At 46.2% G+C, this 27,705-nt stretch overlaps 1 protein-coding gene across 9 annotated transcripts in view; it reads right to left on the bottom strand.

The window, feature by feature from the left end:
* Nucleotides 1–439: 439 nt before the first annotated feature.
* The window catches only part of LOC130530017 (membrane-associated guanylate kinase, WW and PDZ domain-containing protein 1-like), a 48,771-nt gene continuing 21,505 nt past the window's right edge, over nucleotides 440–27,705 (bottom strand). For 3 of the 9 annotated variants that reach the window (XM_057040827.1, XM_057040833.1, XM_057040832.1), the window contains 21 exons: nucleotides 25,413–25,532; nucleotides 24,022–24,210; nucleotides 22,969–23,236; nucleotides 22,541–22,621; nucleotides 22,055–22,122; nucleotides 21,076–21,133; nucleotides 20,857–20,969; nucleotides 20,033–20,155; nucleotides 19,747–19,932; nucleotides 18,684–19,286; nucleotides 13,939–13,973; nucleotides 12,065–12,320; nucleotides 9,945–10,036; nucleotides 9,092–9,287; nucleotides 8,231–8,533; nucleotides 6,311–6,514; nucleotides 5,563–5,650; nucleotides 5,417–5,468; nucleotides 4,962–5,105; nucleotides 4,744–4,882; nucleotides 440–3,469 (listed from right to left, as the gene is read on the bottom strand). In XM_057040827.1, coding sequence (XP_056896807.1) covers nucleotides 2,373–3,469; nucleotides 4,744–4,882; nucleotides 4,962–5,105; nucleotides 5,417–5,468; nucleotides 5,563–5,650; nucleotides 6,311–6,514; nucleotides 8,231–8,533; nucleotides 9,092–9,287; nucleotides 9,945–10,036; nucleotides 12,065–12,320; nucleotides 13,939–13,973; nucleotides 18,684–19,286; nucleotides 19,747–19,932; nucleotides 20,033–20,155; nucleotides 20,857–20,969; nucleotides 21,076–21,133; nucleotides 22,055–22,122; nucleotides 22,541–22,621; nucleotides 22,969–23,236; nucleotides 24,022–24,210; nucleotides 25,413–25,532 — 4,415 coding nt within the window. In that variant the 3' untranslated portion in view covers nucleotides 440–2,372. Of the gene's footprint in view, nucleotides 3,470–4,178; nucleotides 4,271–4,743; nucleotides 4,883–4,961; nucleotides 5,106–5,416; nucleotides 5,469–5,562; nucleotides 5,651–6,310; nucleotides 6,515–8,230; nucleotides 8,534–9,091; nucleotides 9,288–9,944; nucleotides 10,037–12,064; nucleotides 12,321–13,938; nucleotides 13,974–18,683; nucleotides 19,287–19,746; nucleotides 19,933–20,032; nucleotides 20,156–20,856; nucleotides 20,970–21,075; nucleotides 21,134–22,054; nucleotides 22,123–22,538; nucleotides 22,622–22,968; nucleotides 23,237–24,021; nucleotides 24,211–25,412; nucleotides 25,533–27,705 lie in introns of all 9 variants that reach the window. The other 6 variants (XM_057040834.1, XM_057040828.1, XM_057040829.1 and 3 more) reach the window with 6 other exon arrangements.

Genomic DNA, 27,705 nt, shown 5'->3' with positions numbered 1-27,705 from the left:
CGGTCCGACCAATTTAGATTCATTGGCGTGATACAATTTTAGCTTATTAATTAGAGAAGAGAGCTAATTATCAATGGCGTCTCAGTTAAGTGTCTTAAGTGTCTAATTAGCTAAAACATTTCTGCAGCTACTCTTCCTCTCATCTGCTTTGATAAAATGTCAAAAAGAAAATCAAATTCTAACTGCAGCAGATGTCGCCATAAATGTTTCTGACATTTCAACCAAACCCCAGTACAATGCTTAATGGAGGATAACGTTGCACCGTATGTGCCACATTTTTTTGGACCTAGAAACACAGTCAAGTAACACAAATTGTGCCTTCCCACAGGGTCCTTTAGCTGTTCCAGCCTTCCATTTCCCCACTTTTCTCTAAAGTTGCATATTTCAAAGAACAGAATCTCCAGAGACAATAAACTGGCTATGCATGAATACATATCCATTTAGAATTTGTATTGAAAATTTTTATTTGATAATAAAAATAGCATTCACAGACTTTTTTGATAGCTACATATACATTGTAATCCATCTCAGGGAAAGAAGAAGCTAGTTCACATCTACTTGTACTTAGACTAATGTTATGTATAGCTTCATGGGTCAAATAAAGCTATGAACAATGTAATATTTATATATGCATAGATTTATAAAAGAAAGAGAGAGATTGGCCCATATACATGTACTGCTTTATCAACACATAGACAGCATTATGTTCAGAGCACAATGCAAGAACTAATGCTTTTTCAGAACACAGACTGCATACAAGTGCTTTATAATACAAAGGCAGGCTAACCATCGAGAGAGATTCAAACCATCAAACAGTTATGGGTTGACCAAATACAGTCATTCATTTTAAAATGTCTTTACATACCTGATCAAGAGTAAATCAACATATTTCTCATAAATTGTCAGGTCCATTTCAGAGATATAAACACAATATCACATTCCTCACTGCTGAGGGTTCTCATAAATTTCTCTTTTGTACAAGAAAAAGGCAACATTTTATTCCGTGATGGGTTCCTAATAGTTACATATGGAAAAAAAAAACTCTTTACAGTGGGTGGGCCCGACAGACCTTATGTGTAGTTATATTTTCTTCTGTTAATACAGTACCATGGCAACGACAGTGATCAAATAACGCTTTAGTCGTGGTTTAGCCAATATAATCTTTAGTTTTCTAATGAAACATAAAACAGAATACAGACAGAACACGTTAGAAAGCAGCAGTCAGACTTCCAGTGGCGTGACAGTGTGGCTCAGCATGGCAGGTCGGTCATCTCCTTTTTCAGAATTACAAACAGCGTCAGGTTGTTTGTGTCGTGACCCAGGAGGTGGGCAGGGGTGGTGATCCACAGGACTGAGCACATGGAGATTATTCTCCAACAGAACCACCAGAACATGGTTAAACTCTGCCCAGGTGTGCACAATCACCTTGCACAGGGATTATTTATCCTCCTTTATTTCTGGTTTATTTGATACATAAAATCCCATTTTAACTGCAGATTATGGCTCAGACTCAAGCACAATTTAGAGAGACCAATTTAGTTAATTCCATTTAATTTCCCTTGTCGATGTTCTGATTCCTTTCCTGTAAATTCTGGGCCCGATTTCAAACATTGGGTAGGAAACGTTTCTAAATGTTATCTGTCCCTCCCCCCCTAGTTCTGTATTTATGCCGAGGAGGGTGAGCTGCCACACATTTCAAGGATGCAACACCAGCATGCATCTCCAGGTACAGTGTACACTCCCATCTCTGTAATTATAAATGTAAAGCTTGTGCAAAATATGTGCCGAATTAAAAATAAATACGAATGTAAAAAAGGTCATGTGTGTATATATAATTATTACTTTCCGTCGGATCTTGAATTTAGATTGTGTCCAATGTGACTCTCACAGTTCTTAACCAGTGTCTTGTGCTATAGTTTGTTCAGCAAAGCAGGTCGGGGATGGAAACGACATCTAAAAACAAGTGGAAAAACAAGCCTAGTAGGTACAAGTTACCACAACTGGAAGAATATCCCATACCTCTGAGGAAACACTATTTAGTTTCAGAAATGCTTACGAAAAAAGCAATATCACTGATTTCATATGCAGGCACATACAATACCTTATCTATAGTACAACGACGTCTGTTATGTTCAAAATTATAAACTATAACCATGACAAAACAACCGGCATGAACTGATAGAAGGATTGTACTCCTGCTGTTTTATGAATCTCAGGGTGGGATCACAAGTCGAGTCCGTCCAATCAGTTAATAAACCAGTAAACAAATAAAGCACAAGCGTTAGTGTCCTCAGAAATCCACTTCCAGTGTACAGAACGTAGTTTGCACAGGTAGAGGAGAGAGAGGTGCAGGGGTGAGGGGGATCTCTGCTCTAGATGCTGAGGTCTTTAGGGCTGTCTTTGTACAGCCGTCTCTTAGGCTCTGGGAGCTGGTTTGGACTGTTGCCTACAGCGTTATTGTAAGGGCCCGTGTTGTTGTAGGCAGCATTGTTGTGTGCAGTGTTGTTCTTCATCATGCTGTAGTAGTCCTTCAGTCTGGGCGCTGCTGCATAGTTCAGCTCGTCGCGGCTGTAGTTGCTGTCAGGGGAAGAGTCCCGCTCCGCTCTGTATCGTCTCTCCGGTGTCCCATTCGTCCGATACCTCTCCTCCCTCCTCTCCGAGGATGAGTCTCTCAGGAGGTTGCCGTTCTTTGTGCCTCTGTCGTACGTGCGGCCCCTGGGGAGAGACAAGGAGTCGCCGTTGCTGTTGGTGCGCTCAGGGGTTCCGTTTTCCCTGACCCGCCCAGCCGTCTGCGAGTCCTTCAAGAGCCTGCGTTCGTAGAACTTGCGCTCGGGGGTGACTGCGAGGAAACCTCCGTCATCGTGCTCCCGTTCAGGTGTGCGTTCCCGGTGCGACCGCTCGGCCCTCCGGTCCATCGACTTGGCCCTCCGGCGATCGGGAGACGAGGCACGCTTTCGGGTAGGTGAGTGGTCAAGGGAGCCACGGCGCCGCCGAGGAACCGTCCCCTCCGACACTGAACTGGTCGAGAGCTCTCGTCCCCGCAGTTTTTCAGCAGCTGCAGCCTTTTTCCCCGAGCTGTCCTTCCGCAGAGTCTTTAGGAGTTTAGAGATGCCGCTTTCCGACTCGGACTTCTTGACTTTGCGGCCTCGACTCTTCTTGGTGACACTGCTGTTGCTGTTACTGGTTTCTAGAGCGTGCCCAGCGGGAATGCTTAGACTCTGATTATTATTCCAGGTGTGGTGATAGTGGGGGTTGAATTGCCGGCCTTGATAGTCCATCTGATCTGACCCAGCCCTGTCCCTCCCATCCCTGTCTCGGCCACGTGCAGAGTCCTCCTGGTATGATGATTTGTGAAGGTCTGGTGGATAACTGGACTCCGATGAGGTGTGATATCTGCTGCTGGGTGGCAGTGTTCTCACTTCCGGAGTGTTTTGTGTCCCGGGTGTGGGAGGGTGCCCGTCACTGCCGTCTGTAGAAGAAGCAACACAAGAATGTTGAGGAGGGACAGTTTCACCTCTGGAAGACTTTGATTGTGACATATATGTCGGGGCTGGGAAATATTTCTTTTGGAGCCTCCGTATACAAGAACCAATGGTCAATTTTCAAGTTTAACTTGGAAGAGATTTGATTTTCTCTCTCATTCAGGCCATATCACCCAGCCCTCTTTCATATAGATGTGAACATATATCACTGAAGACAGCAGGCATACAGTAAATGATGTTGATGTCTTGTTTACAGTTTGAAAACACAAAAATGCATCTGTGATACATTTCCTCTATCAGGCTGATACAAGGCAATGCCAGAAGCAACAGCAGGAGCAGCACAGTGGCGAGTGTTTGGGCAGGGGTTACTTACAACAAAGCAAAAAAAGAAAAAAGAAATAAAGAGCGTGTTTAGCTGCAGGTAGCCTGGACATGTTGCTAAAGCAGCAGCACATGATGAGCTTTGAGCAGTCAGAATTATTTATGCCCGCTGCACATCATAGAGAGGCTTCACAGAAGTTGTGCGTATCTTCGGTTCAGGCATGACAACACAGGAAGCATGCATACTAACAGAAGGCAAACCCAGGGGCAAATGCACAATGTGGAGTTGAGGTGAGGATGAGCTGAAGGGGTGGATAAAATCGAAAGGAAAGTTTTGAGCGGGGATGGTGAACTGGGACAGATTTGGCTACAAACCGTGGTCTGATTTTGGCCCATTAGGTAGAAACAGGGCTCTCCCATCTTGTCATTCCTCATAGTACCAACAGCGAGATGAGGAGCCATCATCGCTGGAGAGAGGAGGAAGAGCCCAGAAATGAGAGAGAGAGAGAGAGAGAGAGAGAGAGAGAGAGGAAGGAGGAATAGAGAGAGGAAAAACAAAACAGACGAGCCTCAGCATCATAACAGAGAGAAGAAGGGTTTGTTGTGAAAGATATTACTACTTTACAGAGAGACACGACAGACAGCAAACCCCCAAATAAACCCGAGGAGTTCAGAGAAAGTGGGAGAGGAACATTCAGTCAAGAAGTGCGCCGTTGGGAGGGAATATTCCTTGAGCCGTGAAACTTTTCCGCTGTGTTTCATTAGAGAATTAATGAGTTTCTTGTTGATCACAAATCTCTGGTGTTGCATTTATCAGCAATGTCTGACAACTCTCTCCTGGGCTGAAACGGCGGCAGTTTGCTCTAAATTGATGGATCAGAAAGCACCTTAAATCACTCCTGAAGATGTATCCTAACATGGCCTCAACATATCGACCTACCGTATTCTGGTACCGACCCGTCCCCCCGTTTGAGGACAAGCCGAGCTCTACGCCCACCGTTCTTGATCAGCTCTATGGCACGGGAATGCTTCATGTTCTTTGTGCTCTCCCCATTAATCTCTAAGATCTCGTCTCCCACCTGAAACAGAGATGGAGGGGTTATTTTCTCAGGAGCTGAGTCAGAGGGTGTGCAGAGGCGGAATGAAGCATACGCTTACCCTCATCTTGCCATTTCTGACAGCAGCGCCGTCTTCGGCCAGTCTCAACACGTATAGGTCCATGTTGTACTCCCGTCCTCCCCTCAAGCTGAAGCCGAAACCTTTACTGTCCCTCTCCAGGTCCACAGAGTAAAACTCTGCCTCCTACGAAAGAGACGAGGAGAAACTAATCCACAGCGTACACGGGAGTCCGAAGGTGAACCCAAATTTCAGGACTAATCGTCCAAACTAACCTGTCCCCCCCGTAAATGTGGACAGAATGTCAATGACTGTACAGTACTGCATGAATAATTAATGCAATAGTCTGTGAGGAGAGTGCAGAACACCACACAAGGGCACCGCAAGGACTGGACTGGAAGCATGTTTTCCAGGAGAACCTGGAAGGCCTTCCATGATTCCTTTGTTTCTACAGACTGCTCTGGATGTGGATCAGAAAAGGATGGGAGCAATCTCACCTGAGTTTGTGTGGGTGGAGGTGGAGGAGCTCCTTTTGACTTTGAGTTATTCCTATAAAAAGGATTAAGGCATTAACTCGTATTGTATTGAACATAATTTGCTATGAATATGGAAGAATGATGAAAAAAAACAACAGGACGCTTACCGAGATTCTGAGGACTGGTGAGGTGTGTGTGTGGTGGTGATGGTGGCGATCTTCTCAGCGTTGGTCAGCAGAGAAGCATTGGAAGACTCTATCAAACACAGATGAGAAAGGTCACGTGAACAAAGGACCACCCTTGTGTTAAATGTGATTTTCAAAAGAGCAACACGTTGCCATCTACAAGTATGAACCCCCCCCCTCGGGCTGCGCTAGCCGGCCTGATGCTAACACCCTGTGATGTTGTCATCTTCCATTTGCTCACGGCCAACCCGGCCCCAGCCTCCACAATAGCAGGGGGAGAAAAATGATTTGCCATCTTTGCTTGTGTTTCCCTTTTCTTGTTTCTTATGACCTGCACAACCAACACAGCCCACACTAATTTTACCTCAACTGGCAGGATGACGTCTCTGAAAGTGCATCACTCGACCTGCCTGGGACAAGTCCCTCCTCTTACCTCTTTAGGAAGCGACCTCAAGAAGGCTACTACTTTTATTACTGTTGGATGAACGAGAAAGAAACACACATGCTGCTAGCATGTGCTCTCTGCTCTTTGAACTCTTATTTAATCCTCTTTTTCTACTCCGCAGAGCACTTCACTGGCCAACCTGAAACTCGGCTCTTTTTCTCACCGAAAATGTGAAGGCTGGTCTTTGTAACAGTTCTATTCTCCTCCCCAAGCCGAGCCAAAAGGATTTAGCGCCAACAGGAAGTGCTCTGAGTGACAGCACCAAATCAACAAAAGGGCCCTTACCATCACCCGGTATGATCCTGAGCGAGACGGTGTTCCCAGCCTCCTTGATGAGGTTGACGATGTCCGAGTGTGACTTGTTGGTGATGGAGCAGTTGTTAACCGCCAGTATCCGGTCCCCGACTTTCAGCTTCCCACAGCGGTCTGCTGGGCTGCCCTCGATGATGCGTCCTATTTTGTGAGGCATGGCCACACAAGCGTTTCCAACTTTTGTGTCAGTACACCCGTTGAGTTTTTTAATTGAGAATTAGTATTGATTTATGGTTGAAAGTGATGTAAGGTGAGTGAGTAAAGACAAGAGGGAGAAAGGGTGAAAAATAGATTAATTAATCAAATCACCACAGCTCAATTAAATCTGATAGAATCACCAGCTTCAACATTAAAACCACCAACACCAGTGACACCTGATGACTGGAGGTCACCCCTTTTTGGTGGTTTGATGCAACACCTGACCTGTCTACAACCCAATTTTAACTTTTGCCAATTTCTCTGCATGCACATTATGGTAACATTCCCGAGGGATTCTGCTAATTAAAGTGAGCAATCACAGTCTTACTGGGAGATGTCCAAATACATCTGACATATGAATCGATAAGCTGAATATGCCACTGGTCAGAGCCCAAACCCCTGACACTTTATCGATAGACTGGTCATGAGATCATGACTACAGCTTCACCCCAGAGATTGATGAGGACACCATTGTTACTGCAGTTTGAGGTGTCCTGGCAACAGAGACGTGAGACCTTGACCAGCTCAAAAAAATGAGACCTGTTCTCGAAGGTGGGCACGCAGCAGTGAAATATGGAGCCTTTATATTGGACTGGTCATGTAATCAGTGTACACAGCTTTGAAAGGATCCTGGGGATCCTCACCTCACATGCTTGCTTCATGCATCCTTCTCCCCAACACTTGAGTAACGCCTGTATCTACAGTAGTAGTGTTTTGACCGACTAGTGAACAATCACCCATTGTTCTCCAGGCAGTGTTGTTTTGTTACGCGGCTGTCTTGATCAAGTTTGTGTCCTAGGGAGTTGCAATCCCACGGTAGTAGTAAAGTTTCACAGCTGTATGAAAGTCCATTCATCTCGCCGCCCTGAGGGACCATCACCGTAGACCAGGACAGCGCAGTAAACAAAGAAAACACTCCCGGACGTTTACACAAGGTGGTTGCCTAGCACCTCTACGGCCGTGGGTGTCATTATAAATAACATATTAATTATTTCATTGCATTTTGAACCATTAGCTGAACTGAAGGAACTCCCTGGGCAGCCAGCGTGGCGGCTGTCTCATCCATTCTAGGTTTTTTCCGCGACACACCACAGTACATCAACATAATGGCCCCCGAAACAAGGCACCTTGGCACGACATTGGCGTAGGAAATTCATCACACGGAAGGATACCAAGTTTGTTTCAGAAGGACATCTACAATTCTTCATCAACGCCCGAGCAACTTGAATACACGCAATTACGCCGCTCCGCCGCGATACCAAAATGGTGGGGACAGCTATGGCGTGGACATCAATTACCCAGCGAATGAGCCGGTGAGGCCTGAATCTGTGATGAAGGTGTTTCTAATACAGCTGCCGTCAGCAGGATCCGGAGGGAGATCACAGCTTTATTTTGACTTGGGCCATGTGACCTTGGTCTGGGGCGTTCCCACCCAGGGTTTTTAGATGAAACTATTCAAATCTCTCGCAGTCATGAGTTGAACTTACATATTTTGCTTAGGAAATTGTTTTTCTGGGGCAGCTCGAGAGGCTCTGATATTCAGAATCAAACAATCAAATTGTCCAGTCTGATTAAGGCCTAAATTGAGGCTCCGAAGTAAAAAAAAAAATTGGTAAACACCATAAACTCTCAAGTCAAGTCCAATAATAGCCTCCGTCACTCTTGATTACTGTGAGATCAGTTCGGCTCACTTACCGAAGGTGGTGCCGGCGTCGGGCCTCGAAACAGACGACACGATAACGAAACCGAAGCCCTCGTTCTCTCCCCGCTGGATCTCCACGTCGTACGGCTGGAGGGAGGCGGGAACCACTGCGCTGCCACTCCCGCCCCCGCCGCCGCTGCCTATGCCGCTGGTCGATCCGCTGCCTGAGCTGACTGTGTTGAGGGAGTTCTGGCTCCCCTGGGGGGTCCGCTTTCCCTCCGTCAGGCTGGGAGCCTGGGTGCTGCTGTGGTGGGAGGAGGCCGGCGATGGCGGGACGTCGCCTTCTCCCTTTGACACTGGAGATAATGGATAGAACAGATAGACAGCTACTGTCAGGGTGACATACATGTGTTCAAAACTGTGGCTCAGAACCGTGGGACAAAACTTTGGGATTTAAAAATACGACAGTTGGACTCGCAGGAGTGTGATAATGTGCAGTGACATCGTCCTCTGCGCAACAGCAGGCGATTTCTGAGGCCTCATCTGCTGCCTGTTTTCCCCCTGGAGGCTGAATAAGATGCAAGTCCAACAAGGATATCGGTGCTATCGTAGCTGCAACGGGCCCTTTTAATTATAGAGCCAAGCTTGAACGTCTTTATTCCATGTTTTAGGATTCTTACTGGTTTCGCATTGGATCGGCCATCTTTACAGCTATGTCCCTTTTCCCTTTGTTCATTCTCTCTGGAAGTAGGGCTTCCGAGCTGCCCTCAATGCCTGATGCAGTGTTAGAACTACATCCACTTTAGTCTATTTGGCCGTTTAAGCCAAGTCCATTATTGAACCAGACCCTGAGCTAACGACAGCAGCCCCAGGTGAATTCACAAATGTAATAAGTGCCCCTTTTTTGTCTTTACCTCCGTATCCTGAAGACTTGCGTCTGACTGTAAGGTTGACATGGCCCTGTTTGGCAGCTTGCTGCATTAGCTGTACCACCAGCTGGTGAGACTTGCCCACCACCGCTGTGCCGTCCACACAGATGAGCTCGTCGCCTGATCGTAGTCGGCCGTCTTCGTCCGCTGCCCCGTATTTCACTATGTGCCCTATGTAGATCTGGAAAAGGCAAGCAGACAATGACTACCGGTATTTGTCCCCTCAACTCAGTAACATGATCTTCACTCATTATTGTAACACGGTATAAAGAGTGGATAAATTAGATTATCAAAGAGATAACATCTCTATACAACCCCTGATTAACTTAAAAACAGCCTATAATGTTGCATTACTCTGAGTTATGTGTAACTAAAGACTGCCAATGCAGCCTGGTAGGTCCTGGTAGGAAGGCTGTGTGTGTCTTTGAGCGTAGTGTACATCTACATCCCAACTGTTTTTTGCACAAAAAGCTGGCTGCCATTTCATTTTCCTCCATTCATTAATATTTACACTTCTCTCTCTCTCTCTCTCTCTCTCTCTCTCTCTTCTTAATCATTCTTTAGAGACTGACACATGGTGCACAACCAGAGGAACTGTGGGGACGGCCATTGCTCCTTCTAACAAGAACTCTGGACGATCCTCCAGAGAGCAATAGCTCAGGGTGGAAAATACTGATATGCAAGAATTTCCTGCTAGAATTCCTTTAGAAGCAGAATGAGCAGGAAAATAAAAGAAAATGGACAAACAAAAAATGACAAAAAGCAATTACAGGACAACACAGGTGAGTTTATTCATTAATTACCCGTTAATGGAACTGTTACATGTAGCAACACTTACGGGCTCCCCGGGCTCATTTCCTCCTAAGATACGGAAACCAAAGCCTGTGTCCTTTCTCCAAAGGAAAATGTCCTGCTCCTGGCAATCTGGTACTGAAAGACACAAGAGAATACAGTAAGATACAGCCGTCCATCCTGCCAAACACTGCAGGAAAAACGCCGTTTGTCAGGGTTTAAGCCGGCTGTTCATTCAGACAAGCTACGCTCAATTAACTTGTCCAGCCCAGAAACATTGAGCTGCTCCCAAACATTTAGTTGCAGATCAATAACATCTAAGCTTCTCTGGTACCTCTGAATATATAGATTTTATTGGAATAAATGACATTAGTGCTTCTACCTCCTGCTTAATTCCCATCAACCAATCAATATAAAGCAAAGGACACTGCTAGTGAGTGGGGACAGGAACGGCAGCACAACCAGGATCATTTCAGACGCGCAGTAGATTCTTATATTGACCTGTGTGGTGTTCCTATCGGACCCTGAGTCAAAGCGGTCCGACCTAAATGGGTTTGAAGCCTCGTTTTCAAATGGCACATCCTTTCAAGCACATGCACAGAGCAGACTGTGGACGAGGACGCAGGCAGTTCGGTGTCTGTTCATCCCACAGGGACAGACCACGCATGCACGGCTGCTACACCAAGAGGTGGCAAGGCCATTTTAGCTTCAGCACTCCACATCAACCCATGTAAACAGGAAGAAATTCAGCTATTTTCCATAGCTCTTAGTGCTGCTCTGCCTGTGATTATGGAGAGATCTGCGCCGCTTTGCCTGCTTCCATCGTGTTTCTCCATGTCTCCCATCCTCCCATTAGGACTCAAAAGGCAGCTGCAGCTCCTTCAGGGGTTATCAAAGAGATATACCAATCAGCAGCAGCTTAAAACGACCCTCCCTGGGCCTGGTTAATATTTAATCAGCAGCAGTCCTAGATTCTACAGGCAACCGTAATTACTAACTAGCAGCATAATACGCCGTGTACCAGCGGAGGGATCACAACCACGACACAATCACAACCAATGGGAGACAAGCTGAAGACTGCTGAATATGCGCAGAACTTGAGTTTTAAGAAATATTAAGCAAAACCCTCGATTACACTAAGATGTAATGACTAAACAAAATTCTAATGGTGATTTGAAAGGTGTAAATCAGAAGGCAAATGATATTGTTGAATCGCACAGATGCTCTGCCGACATTTCCACTTTCAGGTTCTCCCAGTGACTGAACTGAACTCTAAAAGTGCAGCGATGGCTGCTGACCCGGAACTGCTAAACCCAAAAGGACAAAGCGCGACCCTGGAAGAGGCAAAGCGAGCACTCCTTCCCTCTTTGTTTTACTTGCTTGTTCTTCTAAATCCAATCAAACACAGACACTAACACACCACTATTACACCTGCACAAGCCTCTTTTTTCCCCCACACACACCCTTTTAAAAGCAGAGCTGCTCTACACATCCTCTGATATAGCATGAATACAGCAGGCGCACGCCGGGGTGGGGGGGGGGGGTGCTTTTTCTCTCTTGGCTCTTTAACAATCCATCAGACTAGACTCGTAAAGCCATTTCAGAAAGCATGCTGCCATTCTAAAGCAAAAGAGCTGTCACATGTAACAAAACATGCCAGCCACGATGACTCCGATTCTGTTACTAAATCTGGCTTAAAGGCAGGAGAGCAGTTCCGCCCCTCTTGTGCTGTGTGGAATTATTTGAGAAAACTGAAGCCGTGGTAATCACATCCTGAGGATCAGCCTTTTGTCTTTCTTTAAGTTCGACAGGTCGTCCTTGTTATAAATCAAGTCTCGGTAGAGGCAAAATGTTGCTAGGTTATTTTAATGCTAACCAAAATCCTTCAGGCAGGATTGTGATTTCTACAGTTGTAGCTCCCTATTTGCTGTCCCACAAGGTCGATCTCTCTGTGCCACCAAACTTTCTTTTTAGAAAATCTGTCAACATCTGCCCATTCTGTACCTGACAGCAGTTTTGTAGGTTTTATCTTGACCTTAGTCCACTTTCCCCTCTTATAGCAGATTAAAAGGTCCGTAGGATGACTGAGGATAAACCGTGCGAATCGCTGAAACTCTTCAGTCAGCAAAACTCCCTACTGCTCAAATAAGCTGGAATTATACTCACATCTGCTCTCATACATGCTCCTGGACTGCGCCCAGATCTTAAAGGGGTCTGGCTTCTTCTGGAGGGTGAGGGTGCCGTCCGCTGGGTCCTGAGGGGGCAGGCCAGGCAGAGGCTGGGTGGGGGCAGCAGGAGCGGGAGCCACGGCCTCACTGGGCATGACAGACGGCGGGTGGCTGGGGGAGTTGGTGTGGGTGCTGCGGTGGCTGCACACACTGTGCTGGGAGCTGTTCTGGCTGTCTTTCCTCTCTAACTGGTGCTGGAAGGACAGAGAAGAGAGACGTGGATGTTAGAGCGTCTGCAGGAGATACGGGGATGAATGCGCGCTGGAGGTGGAGGGCAAAGAGGGGACAGAGAAGCGAGAACGGGGTTAAAGGGGAGATGAGATGAGATGACAGAAACAGCGTGGAAGAAAAAAAAATCCAAGGTCATCTTTTTTTAGACCTTGCATTCAAACACCTCAATAAAAAAGTCATCCTTTAATTGTGAGGAGGAAGGATTTGGTTTCCATGGTTGCAAGACAAAGACAGACGGAATGTGAGGGAATTTTAATGAACGAGAATATTGCCCTTTTATGATTCTTAAGGCTCTTTGTGTGTTGTTGAAAACGTATTCACCGAATCAAGGCTGGCAGAACGTACAACGCGAAGGTGTGAAGGAACGAGATTCACAAAGTCTTGAATGCAGGAACGAAGCCTGCTGGGTGACCCCGAAGGGGGTCGTTCTATTCTTCCTGTATTAAAATGTGCTTAAAATACTGACCTGGCATCACCCTCTGTGAGGCAGGCGCTTCCCAGATATTCCTGATTGTGTTTATGCAGTTGTCCTCACCATTATAATCAAATGAGCACCTTCAGTAAAGGCTTGTGTGGTCTCATCATCTGCAAGGAGGTAAATTTGACCTTCTTTGGAGGCTTTTGTGCACCACGTTTTGCATATGCAGGTTCTCAGTGTCCGTATCCACTCTGGAACGGAGGTACGGTAAAATGGTTGTTCCAGGCTGACTTTAAGTCGCATGCAGAGTGACATTTCACTGACACAACACCGAGGGGCAGGGGGCGGCTCATTTCTCCCTCACTGTAAACCTAATCTAAAGTGACAGCAGCCAGGCAGAGCACTCACTCTTCCTCCAGTCAGGTCACGTGACCCAAGCTGGGCAACGCCTGCGGAATGGAGATATGTTTTCAAAATAGCGCTAATTATAACATCCAGTTAACAGAGGTGCCAGATGTTGAATGCAGAAGACACGGGGTGAGAATTTGTCTGATTTACTGAATGCATTGAACGCATCACAGACAGAGACCACAGGGGAAATGTGTCCTCTTGGAACTCTGGGGGCTGAAATCGTGTGAGGGGAATACAAGGCTGCAGTCACATTTCTTCCAAGGCATTATTGATTTATCTGGTTCTGATAAGCCATGGAAATGAGGAGGCGCATGCTTTTTCGCTCCTCACTCACTCACAAAGTCGATAATCTTGTCCGCGCTCCTCGTGTTACGAGCAAAATTAAATATCACATTGAGATGTGTTACATTTTTCTTCAGCTGTGCTAAATCCTCTGCTATTATCCTCCCTCCCAGTCAATCCTGATTGTAGTGGGAGAGCCCTTTTCTCACATGTCACGGGTGTCAGCCCTCCCCAAAAACTGATCGCTCTTACAGAGCGCACGAGTGCTTAATTGCTAACAGGATGAAGGTGCAGCAGGAGTATGATGATGAAACAAAGGGGATAATGAGGCCGGAAATGATAGAAAGAAGATGCAGAAATGATCAAAGTGGAGGATCCATGACAGGAAAATGGCAGCAGCAGGATTAAATGGGAAGTTTTAGAAGAACTGACATGCACACACAAAAGAACCGAAGTTCTCTTGTACTCACCACCAGCTTTGGGCTCCTCTTGGCTGGTACCACTCCTGCGAAACATCGGCAGAAAGACAGAGAGAGCATTAATGATCTGCTCTTCTTTGCTTTTCCTTTTCGCCTTTAATCTGCAGCTCCCCTGTGAGGAGGAGGAGGAGGAGGAGGTGGACCCCGGTTGCCGCTGCAGAGGAGAGCGCAACTGACCCAGCTCTCTCTCCCCTTTCTCGTTGCCTTCTCTCTCTCAGAGCAACGCACTGCGCTAGCTGCTCGCTAATCCAAGTGATCTCCTCCCCCTTGTGCCATCTCCCACTGCCTGGTGCTCTCTCCGTGCTGTCAGCAGAGGAGCTGCTGATCTATCTGCATTAGACAGGCTGACATATGCTGCTGCAGCCCTCCACCGCTGGACTGAGCTACAGGTCCCAACATGCAACAGCACCCCCCCCCCCCCCTTCCCTCCCGGCTTCCTTCAGCTACTCCAACTCTCAACTCTGGCCACTAAATCTTCAATGGGATCACTACACGGAGGCTGAGCATCATATCAAAGAGACACCCGATCTTCTGCACATCGCCTGAGCACCGACTGAGTTGTCTCCTCTCTATTCTCCCTCTGATTTGCGAAAAGCTTACACGATCAGCTTGATCTCCTCTCTCTTTCCTCTCCGTCTCTTCCCTCCCCCTGGTTTCCTTCTGTGCTCCCCAACTTGTTTCCTCGCTGCGTCTCTCTCTCTCTCTTTCTGAAAAGAGTCCCTAAGAAGATCAATCTCATTTTGTGCTAATGAAATATTAATACTTGGAACAAGTTGTCGACTGACAGCATCGGGAGGGAAACGTTCCACACTCTCTCCTTAACTGCTTCGCTTCCACAGCCCAACTTTTCATTCACGTTTATCCCACAGGCTCCGAGTCTTCACAACAAAGGGGAAAAAACACCTTTTAGCTGCCACTTACTATAGAGCAAAGAGCACCGGGACAAAAATAGACAAATGATTGCACGAGCAACGTGAGGCAGTACCGGGACACAATGTGTTGTTGCCAAGGCAATGGAACACACGGTCGTAGCACCAAAGTATGGGGAGCAGAAAATTTAGCAAATGCACAGATCTTTCAGCCAGTGCAGAATTAATCCTCTTTATTTCTGCCACAGAGAGAGGGGGGGGGGGCAAACTCGGGAGGTATTAATGGAATATTCCACTGACAATACTACATGCATGCTTCCATCTTAGCCTCTCTAGTGCACTGGCGAAAAAAAAAACATTAAATGTTAAAACTCTCTGTTGCTGCAAAAGCCCCTCTCTCTACACAATTCATAATTTATCCTCTCTATCCGCACCCCCACCTACCCATCCCCTCTCGTCTCCCTCACAGATTACAGGTTACCGGTTATGAAAACGAGTGAATCTCTGTGTTTATTGCCTATAGAAAGAAAATTATAATTATGTAGGTGTGATTACACACACCAGGAGTTTAAATGACAGCAGCAGGTTATATGATCTATCAGAATTAGTAAAGGAGAAACAACATTCACTTTGAGGCTGAGCAAAAAGGTCAACACACACCATTTGCATTAGCCTCATGTATGCAGAAGCGCAATTTAACTGTGGCCAGATGGTCAATAAATCTGAGCGAGGGGCTGAATAAAGATTTGAGCAACTGATAAATTTCAACACCGACTGTACATGATTTGCCGAGTCAGCTGATGAGCCGATTTACGTGCCGCACGGCGTGATGCACTGTTAATACTTCCCGCTGATGTGTACATCCTATGATTCAGAGAAGATGGAATTTAAAGGAATGTAACATTTATGAGAAGAGCAAGGGTGGAGGAGGAAATCTGGGAATTGCGTGTGCCTGCACACACGCAACTATATGGTGCATCCATGAAGCCAAGCAAGGCCATGCAAATGCACGTCACGCATCTGTATGCAGGCACACCAATCCCCGCATCTACCATAGCATTTAGAATACGCACTAAGGCCATCAATGATATGTTCCACAAAGCTTTCCTCCACAGTGAAATGCGGCTTTTATAGGCTTTTGGACTGATCCAAGAAAAGGCTCGAGTCCGTCGTTATCGAGCAGGAAGATTGTGTCCATTATGATTCAAATGAGACGACGAGGAAACAAACTGGGATGTCAAAGCAAGCAGGCATCGCCTGACAGAGAGGGGTTTGTTTCCTATACTTCAGTCACAGTAAACGCCCTTAATTACCAGCAAACAATCGAATTAGGGGATTATTGAACAGTAGTAACATCCTGATGAACGGCCCGGTTTTTCCTCACCATGGCTTCTCGGCATGTTTGACTCTCTTAGTGGCGTAAATGACATGAACCACGTGGGTTTCGGCATAGGTGCATAGCAACACGCGTGTGAGAAAAGAGAAAAATCCTCCCTTTGGTTGTGCCGCACAGCGGCCGGGCCGGAGCTTCGATGCGCTGTCAGAGCTGTGGCCTTGGAGAGCCCACACACAAACCAGAGAATGGTCCTGCAGGTTTTCTACATTGTTTGAGGGTGTCTGACATGAATAATCATCGGCTTTGTTGGGCTAAAACCTGTGAACACCAGTCCATCTCCCAGATCTGCGGCCCTTTCATCCCATTGTCTCTCCATCTGCTCTTAATTACAGTCTCACTCTTCCTTGTTGTCTCTTCCTACCCCGTTTCATCGCTCTGCTTTAATTTACTCATAATTTTATATCTTCCCTCCACGTCTTTTCATATTCTCTCCTGCTCACCGTCTCTCAGGGGACGCGAGTGCCGTGCACGATTGTCATGGCAACAACATTGGGAAGGCAAGATGGAGGCCTTGTAGTTGGTTTGGCCTCCTTTATGGATGTCAAAAACATGAATACAGCAAATAATTCTCCAAACGATATAATTAGCATTAATTAAATTAATTAAGGGTCATTCTACCGCATACATATTTACATGTGCAACTGTTTTGAGTGCAGCAGTGCTGCAAATACACCAAAGGGTAAAAATAGATAATGCAAATCTCTTGCATTTATTAGAGACAAAGTAAAAATCCTAATAAACACTTTTGGGCGATGACCTACTTTTGTTTATCAAAATGTTCACGTGTTCAACATCCACAGGACTGAAAATGGAGGCCAATTGTTGAGCACGACAGAAAATAAAACGTTTTAAAAATTGTGCTTGTTTTGATGCACTTGCTTCCACCGGCCTCACATATTGGAAATGACAAAATGTACCACAGAATCCTGCAAATGCGCTGTGACAAAAATAGTTTTTCTTCTTTTTAACCAAAATCCCAACGTAGCGCTGGAGTACAAGTCATCAGTTAAGACCCGTTTCTGTTCGGTTGAATCAATTCAGACAGTCCTTTAACCGCAACGAAACCTTCTTTTTTACCAGCTCAGTTATAATAAAACACATGATTATACTATTACAGCCCATATGAATCAGATTTCCTGAAGCCTTTTTAACATAGAGGATGTATATGCTATTATTAAGCAAACATCAGAAGGTAACCAATGAATTTAGGTAATCTTTGCCATCTACACATGGATCAATTAACGCGGGAACAGAAATATGTAATAAACCCTGATAATGCACCACCCAACGCCATGAAACCGTACGTTACGTCTCAGCTTTCTCTCTTCATAGGTCTTCTCCTGGACTTAACAAATCCAGGCACTGAACCTTCACAGAGGTTCAGCAAATCCTCCACCTTTACTCCACCTTTACTCCGCCTCCTGTTTCCTTTACCTTCCCTCTCTCCAGGGTTTACCACTGTTTGCGCTCCAGCTGCTGCTTATCTCTGGAAAGGTCGCAGCATCATTTTAGCTCCACAGCCAAGAGCCTTTTGTCTTCATTACTGGGAAAAATGATCTAACGGAGGGTTTCAGTGCTGATTATGCTGTGATGTATGAATTAAACTCAGGCATAAATACCAGGAAAGAATAAAAATACAATTCCTCCATCTGCGCCAAAGCGATACAGGTTTTAGACACACGTTCGTACAGACAATAATGCTGACATTTATCACAATAAATGACCGGCGTTCCACCAGAAGAGCGCAAGGTCAACTCATTAGAGGGTAAAACTGATGTAGGGTGCATATTCTAACCCTCCGCTAATAGAGATCCGCTTCAGCCAACGTGGATGGCAGTTTAATGAGTCAGGCCCAACCAGAAAAGAGAGGCCCGGAATGTCAATCGGTGTCAGAGAGAGGAGACAACTTGTGTTATGACATTTTGGAGAGAAAAACATGTCTGCGGGTGATTTTGGGCAGCAACAGAGGTCTGTTGTCTGTCAACAGGTGAAAGGTCGGTCAAACCAATGTTGACGTCTAATGGGGATCAGAGAGCCGCCTCAAAGTCCACGTGATAGACGCGTAGAGTTACAGTCAGCGATGCAGTCATGGCACACACACACACCCACGCACACACATACACAGAGTCCCTGAACTGGTGTCCACTTCTTCCCTCTCTTCTCTTTACCCAGCCTCCCACTCCTTCCCACACTCATCTGCTCGTCCAACAGCGGGCTAACCTAGCTCACCGTCTCTTTGCCTCCTCTCGTTTTATCCCATCCACCCTGAGCGGCCTCAAACCGCCGCCCACTCCCTACCTCGCTTTCCTCATTACATCACTCTTTCCACACCAAACATTCAAGCACCCGTGCGAGGGGCATCAGCGCATACTTTCATCATTTCAGATGAAAAAAATTCCACCTTCTTCCGTTGGTGAACAGGTAAAATCATCCTTGTTATCAAATATTGGTTCTGGATCGGCGTTGCGTACCTCTTTGCACAAGCATGGTGACTTCACTGCCTCGGGGACATTTGCTCAGCAGATCCACCACCTGGTTGTGGCTCATGTTCTGGACATTTCTCTTGTTGACTTCCATCAGAATGTCCCCCTCCTTCAGGCCGCGGCAGCGTGGGTAGTCCACTATCTGCTTGACCCTCTGTCCTCCTCCCGTCAGGCTGTCGGCGATAGTGAAGCCAAACCCTTTGTCGCCTTTCTCCATGTGGATGGTGATCAGCTCGGGTTGGGTGGCTATAGACGAGGCCAGGGTAACCACGTCACTGGAGTAGCCACTGGACACCACGTCGGCCGAGGGGCTGTGCGGCCGCGGCTCCCTCAGGCCATTAATGGGTCCAGTCTGGTTGGAAGGCGAGTCAAACGTTTCCTGTCCGTTGACAATGATAGGCTCTTTGTCCAAGATCGCCACTGAGGTCACCAGGCTGGTGTTGGGGTCGTCAGGGTCAAAGGGCAGCGGGTAGCCACGGCATAAGGCCAGGTCCACCATGGAACCGATGGGTATGGATTGGAAGATCTTCACCACCTGGGCGTGGGTGTAGCCCAGCACAATGGTGTCGTTCACGCTGACGATCACGTCACCTGAAAGGAAATCAGAGCATTCAAACGGACCGCTGTCTATCATTGGAGAGAGGAAATCTAAGGCTTTAGTGTTGTTCAGCAGAGTCGACCACAAGTAGTGATTTGTGAAAAAACACACAAAAATGTAGTAGAGATGTTGTTTCTATTGATCTACAGACTTCAAATTGAAGAGGTGAACGAAGGTTAACATATTTTACCAACACAAGAACTGGCCCCCGTCTCCTAAACTGCCGCTGCCCTCATTCACACATAGCAAATTTGAATTGTTAAATTCTTGTGGCCCTAGTGGAATAAAGCCTTGATTTTTTTTAAATTTAAATGTCTTTCCTTTTAAATCTTGAAGCTGAATCATTGCGGCCTTTACAAATCTAAGTTATTCCTCAGGGTTGTAGATTTGGTTGGGAAAGATTTTTCTTGAATGAAAACACTGCCCCCTGTTGACTGTCACTATGTACTGCACCTGTCTCCATCTTGCCGTCCACGGCTGCGGGTCCATCCAGAACCAGACTTTTTATCTGGAGAAACTCGTCGGGCTCGTCACCTCCGACCACCGTGAAGCCGAAGCCCCGGTGACTCTTCTTCAGCTTCGTGTTGATGAAGGTTCCTTTGAGCTCGGCTGGGTTTCTGGTGAAGAAAGGCTTCCCTCCTGCACCAGAGGAGAATCTCTCTCAATGCAACTCCAGCAATTTCCTTCATTTATTGGTGCTTCACAAATTGGACAAGTAAAAGAATACAAAGGCGTTTACGTTTGGCTCCTGCAGGGACGGGAGGTAGAGTTGGTGGGACCTGAGGGTCCCTGTAGGTCTCCAGGAGGTTTGGAGCGTAGTTGGCTAATGGAGCTGCTGCAGAGGAATGCTCTTCTATCCACTCTGCTCAGACACAGTCACACACAGGCATCAATGGACAAGCACTCGGCGCAGTCGTGTATTAGCATGTTACACATGCACAAACACGGACCGACAAATGGGCCAAAGTCAACTGAGCCGAATGTAAGAAGAGATTCAGGAAACACGCAAACGTGACTGGGATCATTGGGATGGTATAAAAAATGAGAAAATACTAATTTCAGTCGTTGAGTAACTTTTTGCAATAACCTTTGGTCTTTTATTTTCTATTATGTTTATATATTTAACATTACAACAGGCTACACTTTTTAGTTAAGTCTCAGCTCCAAATCTTGGTGCCTTGATCTGTATTTTCTAAAGATAATATCTGCTAAATCAACTATTTATGCTCTCTATGCCAAATATGGACAAAATCACCAGATAAATTTCACCTTGAACAAAGAATCTCATTATAGCGCTAATCAATGATACAAATGGGATCAGAAAATCAGAAAAAAGCTACCCTCAACACCTGAACATCACAAACTTTTAGGCTTATGGCCCCAACACAATACGAGTTTGAGCCAGCTGCTTTCTCATTCAGTTCTATCTCAGCGCGACATTTTCTTATCGCCATCATTGAAGTCAAACGGGCCCAAAGCTCGGATGAAAACGAGACAAATTAAGAGGACGTCACACACATAAAGAAAGAAAGAAATGGTGCCGCGTCACGGCAGGAAACGAACCTCGAATATACCGCTCACCTTCTGGAGGCTGCGGCTGCGGCTGCTGTTCCAGGATTTTCCTACGCCGCGCCTCCACCACTGGATTCTCATACTGGGTTTTCCTATTGATATGACTGTGTCAGAGAGAAAAAAAACGTTTTGCTCACGTAAACGACACCAAAAATTGTCCATTAAAGTCCTTTTCTGTCAGCTGACATGCAGAGGCGCGGATTAACTTACTCTACGTAGTATACCCCGTACACCGGGTCCTCTATCCTCTCCCATCCTGGAGGCAACTCTGAGTACAGAAAAGACCATAATTACACTCTGAATAATAATAATGATGAAAGAGCAAAGCCTTTTAGAGAACTGAGCCACAGAAACAGGATATGACAGGTGGTTCGCAGTCATTGAAAATCACTGCGGATACGGGCGCTAGAGTCAGTCAATGAAATGTAATATTATCGCCACACTTGCGCGCAATCACCGCGCAGGAGAGCAAGCTGCAGTCTACAGGCGCATCCCCGTCTCCCCCCACTGTATCATCCCCACTGCATCAGGTTTCGGGGCTGTTACCTCCTTAAATTACCGCCAGCTACTCCGAAGCACAGCAGAAACTCCGAAGACGCTTCCAGAATCGATACTCACAGACCGCCTGTGCAGTTGATATCAATAAAGTTTGAAAGATGACAAAGCTATTGCGTCTTATTTTGACTGGCTTCCTGCTACCCGAACCGGCCTGTCAGGCGTTCGATACGGCACCTGAGGTGGTGCAGCCTTCAAGAACAGACAGCACGGTTAAAGAGGGGAGTGAAATCGCAGGGATCCAGTTACAGCCTGGAGTCCTGGAAGCAGAAATACGGCAAAAATATACAATTCCAGTATCGCCGTGGCGAAACAGACTGCTGTTGTTTGTAAAGAAATGCGTAACTCCCTCCTTGCTTCCGTGCACGCGGTTTGTTGACAATAGTGACACTTTTGGTCTATAAATTATGGACAGTTTAAACAAACAAACAGAGACTTGTGCACGTTTACCGAGCCCCGGTAAAATACACAGACTGTGAACCCTCGGAGGCAAATAAACATGTTGAATTCATCTTCCCCTCCTGAAATATGAATCAATGTTTGTTTTTGCTCGCAGCCTGTTTATCCATGTCGGTGAAACGGCAGATTACAGCCGCCGACTGTGGACGAGAGCGGGCAGGTTGCAAATGCTCACCTAGATCGGCCTCCAGCTCCTCCGTGGGCATCCCTTCTTCTACAAGTTGGAAGCAAGATGGAAAGTCAAAACACAGAAATGAAATGAGGCAGAGAAACGGGCGGGCAGGGATAGAGGAGAAAGAAAGAAGGGAGAGAGAGAGGGAGAAGGGGAGAGGCAAAAAGGGAAACACCTTAGTTCCAAAACTGACATTTGACAGAAAAACAGCAAAAAAAGATGACCCCCAGTGCCACCTTATGTTTCACCACTTGATGGTGCAATTTAACTGTCTAAGCAGCGTTTGTGAGGCATCGCGCATTAAAAGATTTAAATTATTCACACTCTCATCCACATTTGTGGCTTTTACACACAGTAACTAAACAAAACATGAAAAATTCTACATATATTCTCCTAGACTACATTCACCACTTGAACTACAGCACACAGGCCACTGCTACGCCCAGAAAAACTGGTCTGCATTGTCAATTTGTGTGTAGCAGCCTACCATCATCCTCACACTCCTCGAGGGCCCTGGAAGCTTTGTCTCTTAACCGAGGGTCCAACCACGACGTGGTCTTTGTGTTGTGGCTGCCAGGAAACAAATAAGACAAGAGAACAGTTCAGCAGAGAGGCCGTAACAAAAAACCCCAAATAAAAGAGCAGCGGGGGTGAGCGCGCCAACACGGGTGCGAGAGTAAAGCGCCCTCAGAACGTTCACAGAGGATGGCGGACGCCACAATAACAAGTGACACAGGAGACGCAACCGTGAAGAGCGCGGCCCTTCCCTCTATTGTTGGACGATGCTGTCGCTTGATGGCGGCAGAGACGAGCATACAGAGGTGGGGGGGGGTCAGGTGGTCCGAGGCAGACCTGTTTCGGAGGTTGGGACGGACTCGCCGTGCTGTTAGCGGCAGCACGAGGCTCCTCATACGTACTCTATGAAGTAAAGCTCTCCGCTCTCCGTGTAGGCCATCTCCCAGTTCTCAGGCAGAGGTCCCAGTGGGTCTTCCGGGGAGACCTGCGGTTCTGCGAAGGTCTGCTGTCCGCTATCTGAGGTGGAGATGGCCGCATTGTTCAGACCACAGGATGGAGCATTTTCACGAGCGGGGTACGGCCGGAGGATGCCGCCGCGGCTCTCGTCCTGGTCATTGGGGTTACCTGTACACAGCAAAGGTGAGGGGAAGAGGCTACGCACTAAGGTTCCTGGGTAACACGACGAGCACAATGGGGACACGGAGACACCAACAAAAAACAGAAACACAGTTTATGATGAATGCATGCGGGCTAAACAGAGAATAGCAAACACACACAAACCTGGCTAGTCCAGAACACAAGTGACTCAAATTCAGCTGCACACCAGTCCCACTTCTTTCCCTTCCCCCATGTGAACTTTAGTTCCCGCCCATTTGTAGTGTACTCAAAGAGCCCCAGGAATATGCTAATCTTTTTAAACTCTTTGTTAACCCCCCTCACCCACTTTTACCTCTCAACCCTTTTTCCCTCAAAGCTGGCCATCCTCCCCCCGCCCCCACTCGCTCCCCAGTCCAGGTCCAAAATGCACTACTTCCGTGGGGCTTTGTGGGCCTGATCAAATGTTAATTCAGTGCTCTGGCAGCTTGGCAGCCACACAGAGAGAGCATAGATCCACAGCAGCAAGTGAATTTCAGGAGAAACCGGCTACAAAAAAAGGTTTGATCTCGAAAAGAGCGCCGGATAAAGGTGGAGCATTCAAAATCTGGGATGTTGGCTCAGGTGTCATAGCTTCAACTCAGAGTTGCTAACACACGACAGTTAAAACAAACCATACAAAGAGATGGGGTTTCCCCCTCCTGACAGGCAGGGGGCAGCATTGGAGGATAAGAACTCATCATCACAAAAGCATGATGTAACTGGCAGAAACCCAGCATCGGAGCAAAGAGCAGAAGGCTGGAAAACACACACACACGGACAGGGAAAACAGCGCACGCTGCAAAAGCGACCGCACAAACCTGTGAAAGTGTTGTTCATTTCCGTGGCCTGGTCGTCATCGTCGTCGTCAGCAGGCACTACTCGGACGCTTTGCATGTCATTGTAGGACTTGGTGCGCTTCGGCGTGGACTGCTGGGAATTAGCATCGTTGAGGATTACTGTTCCAATGACGGGCTGCTTCGGCGGCTTGGGGGTCCCATAATAGTTGCCTAGGCAACAAGGACGACATTAGCATGCTTGAGAAGGGGACATGACTGAGCAGGGAGATGGAGGGAAACGAGACCCAGTGGAAAAGTGGGATAAAAAAACAGGCGGTAGATCTATCAGATTTAATCTGATGTTGAGTGGAGACGTGGATAATGATGTTAGCACAGGTGTTTTTGGGGCAGTGGTAAAAAAAAAGTGTTTTTATTGTAAAGAAAAAGAGAAAGCAACTGGTTTGTATCTTAGGACGGTTGTATTCATATATCAGTTAGCATATGCTAGCATGTAGCTTTGAAATATCTCACCGTGGAGGCACCCTTCACACAATGATTCATAGTTCAGAAGGGGAAGATGAATTTAACACAGGCATTCTTTTACACACCTAACTGTAATTATGCTCAGCTGCTGTATGTGATTATTTATTGTTCACATTTTTTACCAAAATCCAAACCTGGAAAAAAAAATACAGATATTCTAAGCTTTACTAAAGGCAACGATTAAAATTTGGAAATAAGAAAAAGCCTTTAACTCTGCCAAGTGCTCAAAACGATGTTCTAGGATGCAATGTGACCCAATGTGACTTCTAAAATAAACCTAACTAAAAAGATTAAAATGTCAGATTTGCTATTCAAGGTTCCTCCAGTTCTTGAACGCAGCACAAAAAATTCAAACCATTAAATCTAATAGGGACAAAAGGCAGTTAAAACAGCATGTCTGTAACTATGATGACCTCCTATTCAACAAAACTCATTCATAAATCAAAACAGACTTAACAGGAGAACCCATTAATTCCATCTCCAGGCAGTAAGATCAACCCTGCTCCTACATATTCAAAACTGCTACATCCAAAGGGGTTTTTATGGATAAATAATCAATAATCTCGCCGCTCATGCGGACAGGTAGTTGACGTTGCCTGCATGCGGGGGGAATGTGCCAAAAGAGCGGATCCGGTGCCAAGCAGCTTAATTCTGTAACCTTCTCTCACTCAGGGCCAACGCACGCAAACACACAACGGACAAAAAGCACATCCGCACACATCTACACACAGGTTTGTGTCGGGATGGCACTTGCACAACACCGTCCTAATCAGAGTAAGAGGGGCAGATGTGGACTGACCTGACGTCGCTCAATCTAATCGCCCTCGGGATAAATGTCAGCGGCTAAACGGGCCGGCGGAGGAGGACCACACCTGTTCCAGCATCCTCACCTTCATATGTTCCTATTTCCAGCAGCGTGCCGCTCTCCTCCAGGCGCAGGAAGTCTTCTACGGACAGGAAGTTGTAGTCCACGCCCGGGATCTCTCCGTCTCGAGGGGGGCGGGTGGTACCTGGACGCAGAGGAGGCAACGTTCAGTTGGGTGGTGTGTTCTGGTGAGGGTGCAGGAGAGAGCCCGAGCCCAGCCGGGAGTTAATGATGAGTTAATGGTTTGTGTTTTCACTTTAGAGGGGGGGGGGGGGGGGGGGCACAGACAATAGGGAGCGCTGCCATTGTTCCTTTGTTTTTTAGCTCCGTAACAGGAGGGAACAGATGGGCCACAGAAGACGTCTGTGGTCGGAGGTCAGCACGGATCTTCTAAACACTGCAGGAGAAAATTACTAAAGCTAAAACCTGATAACATGTGGACCCGTCTCACCGAGAACGGTAGGACAGGGTTGTTAAACAGACCTGCAATTTCCGTTTTTAAAGCCCGACGTGCAGCAGCTCAGATGGAAGTGAGGTAGTTTGGGTTTGAGGGGGTTCTGCTGGAGCGGAGGGGGGGGGTTGAACCGTTGTTCTGATTCATTCCCAACAGCAGAGGCCTCAGATGCCGTGAATAATTGTGTTTCCCACCGTTAGAGCCGTCATCGTCACGTCTTACGTCAGCCGATATCGGTCGTTATTTTATTAAACGCCTGAGTTTCTGGGTTACGTAACTCCATCTTTGTTTGTTCCCTGTAACTTCTTACATAATTTAAACGCAACATTTTTGGAACAGTAGGCCACGGCGTGACGTGGTTGATGACGCCGCCGCCACAGATTTCCTCAGATCTAATTCAGCACCGAGATGAGTGGGCCTCGCCCCCCCCAGCTCACAGAACCTAAACTCTCACCGAGGAACAAGATCGTCAGCAGCACTTCTTTAAACAACTGTCACATTAGTTGGGATGTTCCTGCACTTACGTTTAAAATTATTGGCTCTAGTCAATAATAAGTTTGAGCAGCATCGTTGCCATGGCGATTTCAATCTACAGTGTGAATAATACGTATATAGAATTGACATGTTAGCAGCTGTATTCATTTTATATTGGAATGTGTTTTTTTTTCTTTATTTCCAAATGAAATTTTCCTCCACTGTATCCACAAAATCTGGATATGGAATTATGTCGTATATTTGTGTGAAAACTGTGACGTTCTCCTCACAAGGTTTAAACCATCTTCACTGTAACGGGGACAGGCAGCAACACCAGCTGGACCAGACGAAAAGAACGCCGAACTTTCAAATTTTACTTGTGCTGCCGCTAAAAAGACGGCATATTTCCGAACTCTTGCACCAGATTGCATTTGTTTACACTCTCCTGACTCTTTCCATCCCTCACTTCACGCAGTAGCATCAGACCTTCTTACCTCAGGCTAAGAAAAAACATAAAAACTTTATAATGTCAACATTTTGAATTCCACCATCAGAATAAATTACTCCTCATTCCTTAGGGAGAAGATCTGTCAATAATCTACACATAAACCCACTAAAAACTTACAGTATAAGCAACTATGTTATATAATAACACCTATTACCCTTCAAATCTAAATTAAATTAGATCATTAGGTTTTTTTGTCTACTGACAGAATAAATAAATGAGTATCTACAATCAACCATAGCATTTAGCTTAAAATGCTATTGCACTGTTAGCACACTGACTGTAAATCAGAAATGAAGATGTTCTATGTTGATTAGTAAACACCTGCAATGTTGCAGCAAATAAAGAAAAACAAGCCCTGAAGCTTGTACAGACATTTCACTTCATAAGACCGCTCAAGACCTTTTCTCCACCATGTTCTCAACCATCTTCACACTATAATCATCACTATTTATAACTACAGACCGCAACACCAAAATTACACTGAATCCAAAAGGATTTATTAGCTAAAACACCGAGCAAACCATCGTCTTCAAAAAGATTGGCCTGTTTGTAGCATTTTGTAGAAGTTGAAAACCTTGTGCTAAATCTAGGATTAGCATGATTGTGCTAACTCGTCTAAGGTCAGAACCACACTAGAAAAACATGTGAAATACTGTTTTGATTCATTTCTTTCATGCTAGCATGCTAACATTTCATAACAGGCATGAAACACATTTCTTTACTGTAATATATATTTTTAAAAAAACCAAGATAACCAAAATAAACCACGGCTTGCCTTTAAGCGCACAACACTGTAGTGTATGCTGACATACAGTGGGATGAAAATGTTATTGTACGTAATCATTTCACTGTTTATACAGTCGTTTAATCTCCGGCTGTTGT

Source organism: Takifugu flavidus, chromosome 8, assembly GCF_003711565.1.
Source record: "Takifugu flavidus isolate HTHZ2018 chromosome 8, ASM371156v2, whole genome shotgun sequence".
Classification (NCBI taxonomy): domain Eukaryota; kingdom Metazoa; phylum Chordata; class Actinopteri; order Tetraodontiformes; family Tetraodontidae; genus Takifugu; species Takifugu flavidus.
Note: the sequence above shows the minus strand (reverse complement) of the source record. Positions and strands in the feature narration are given on the sequence as shown.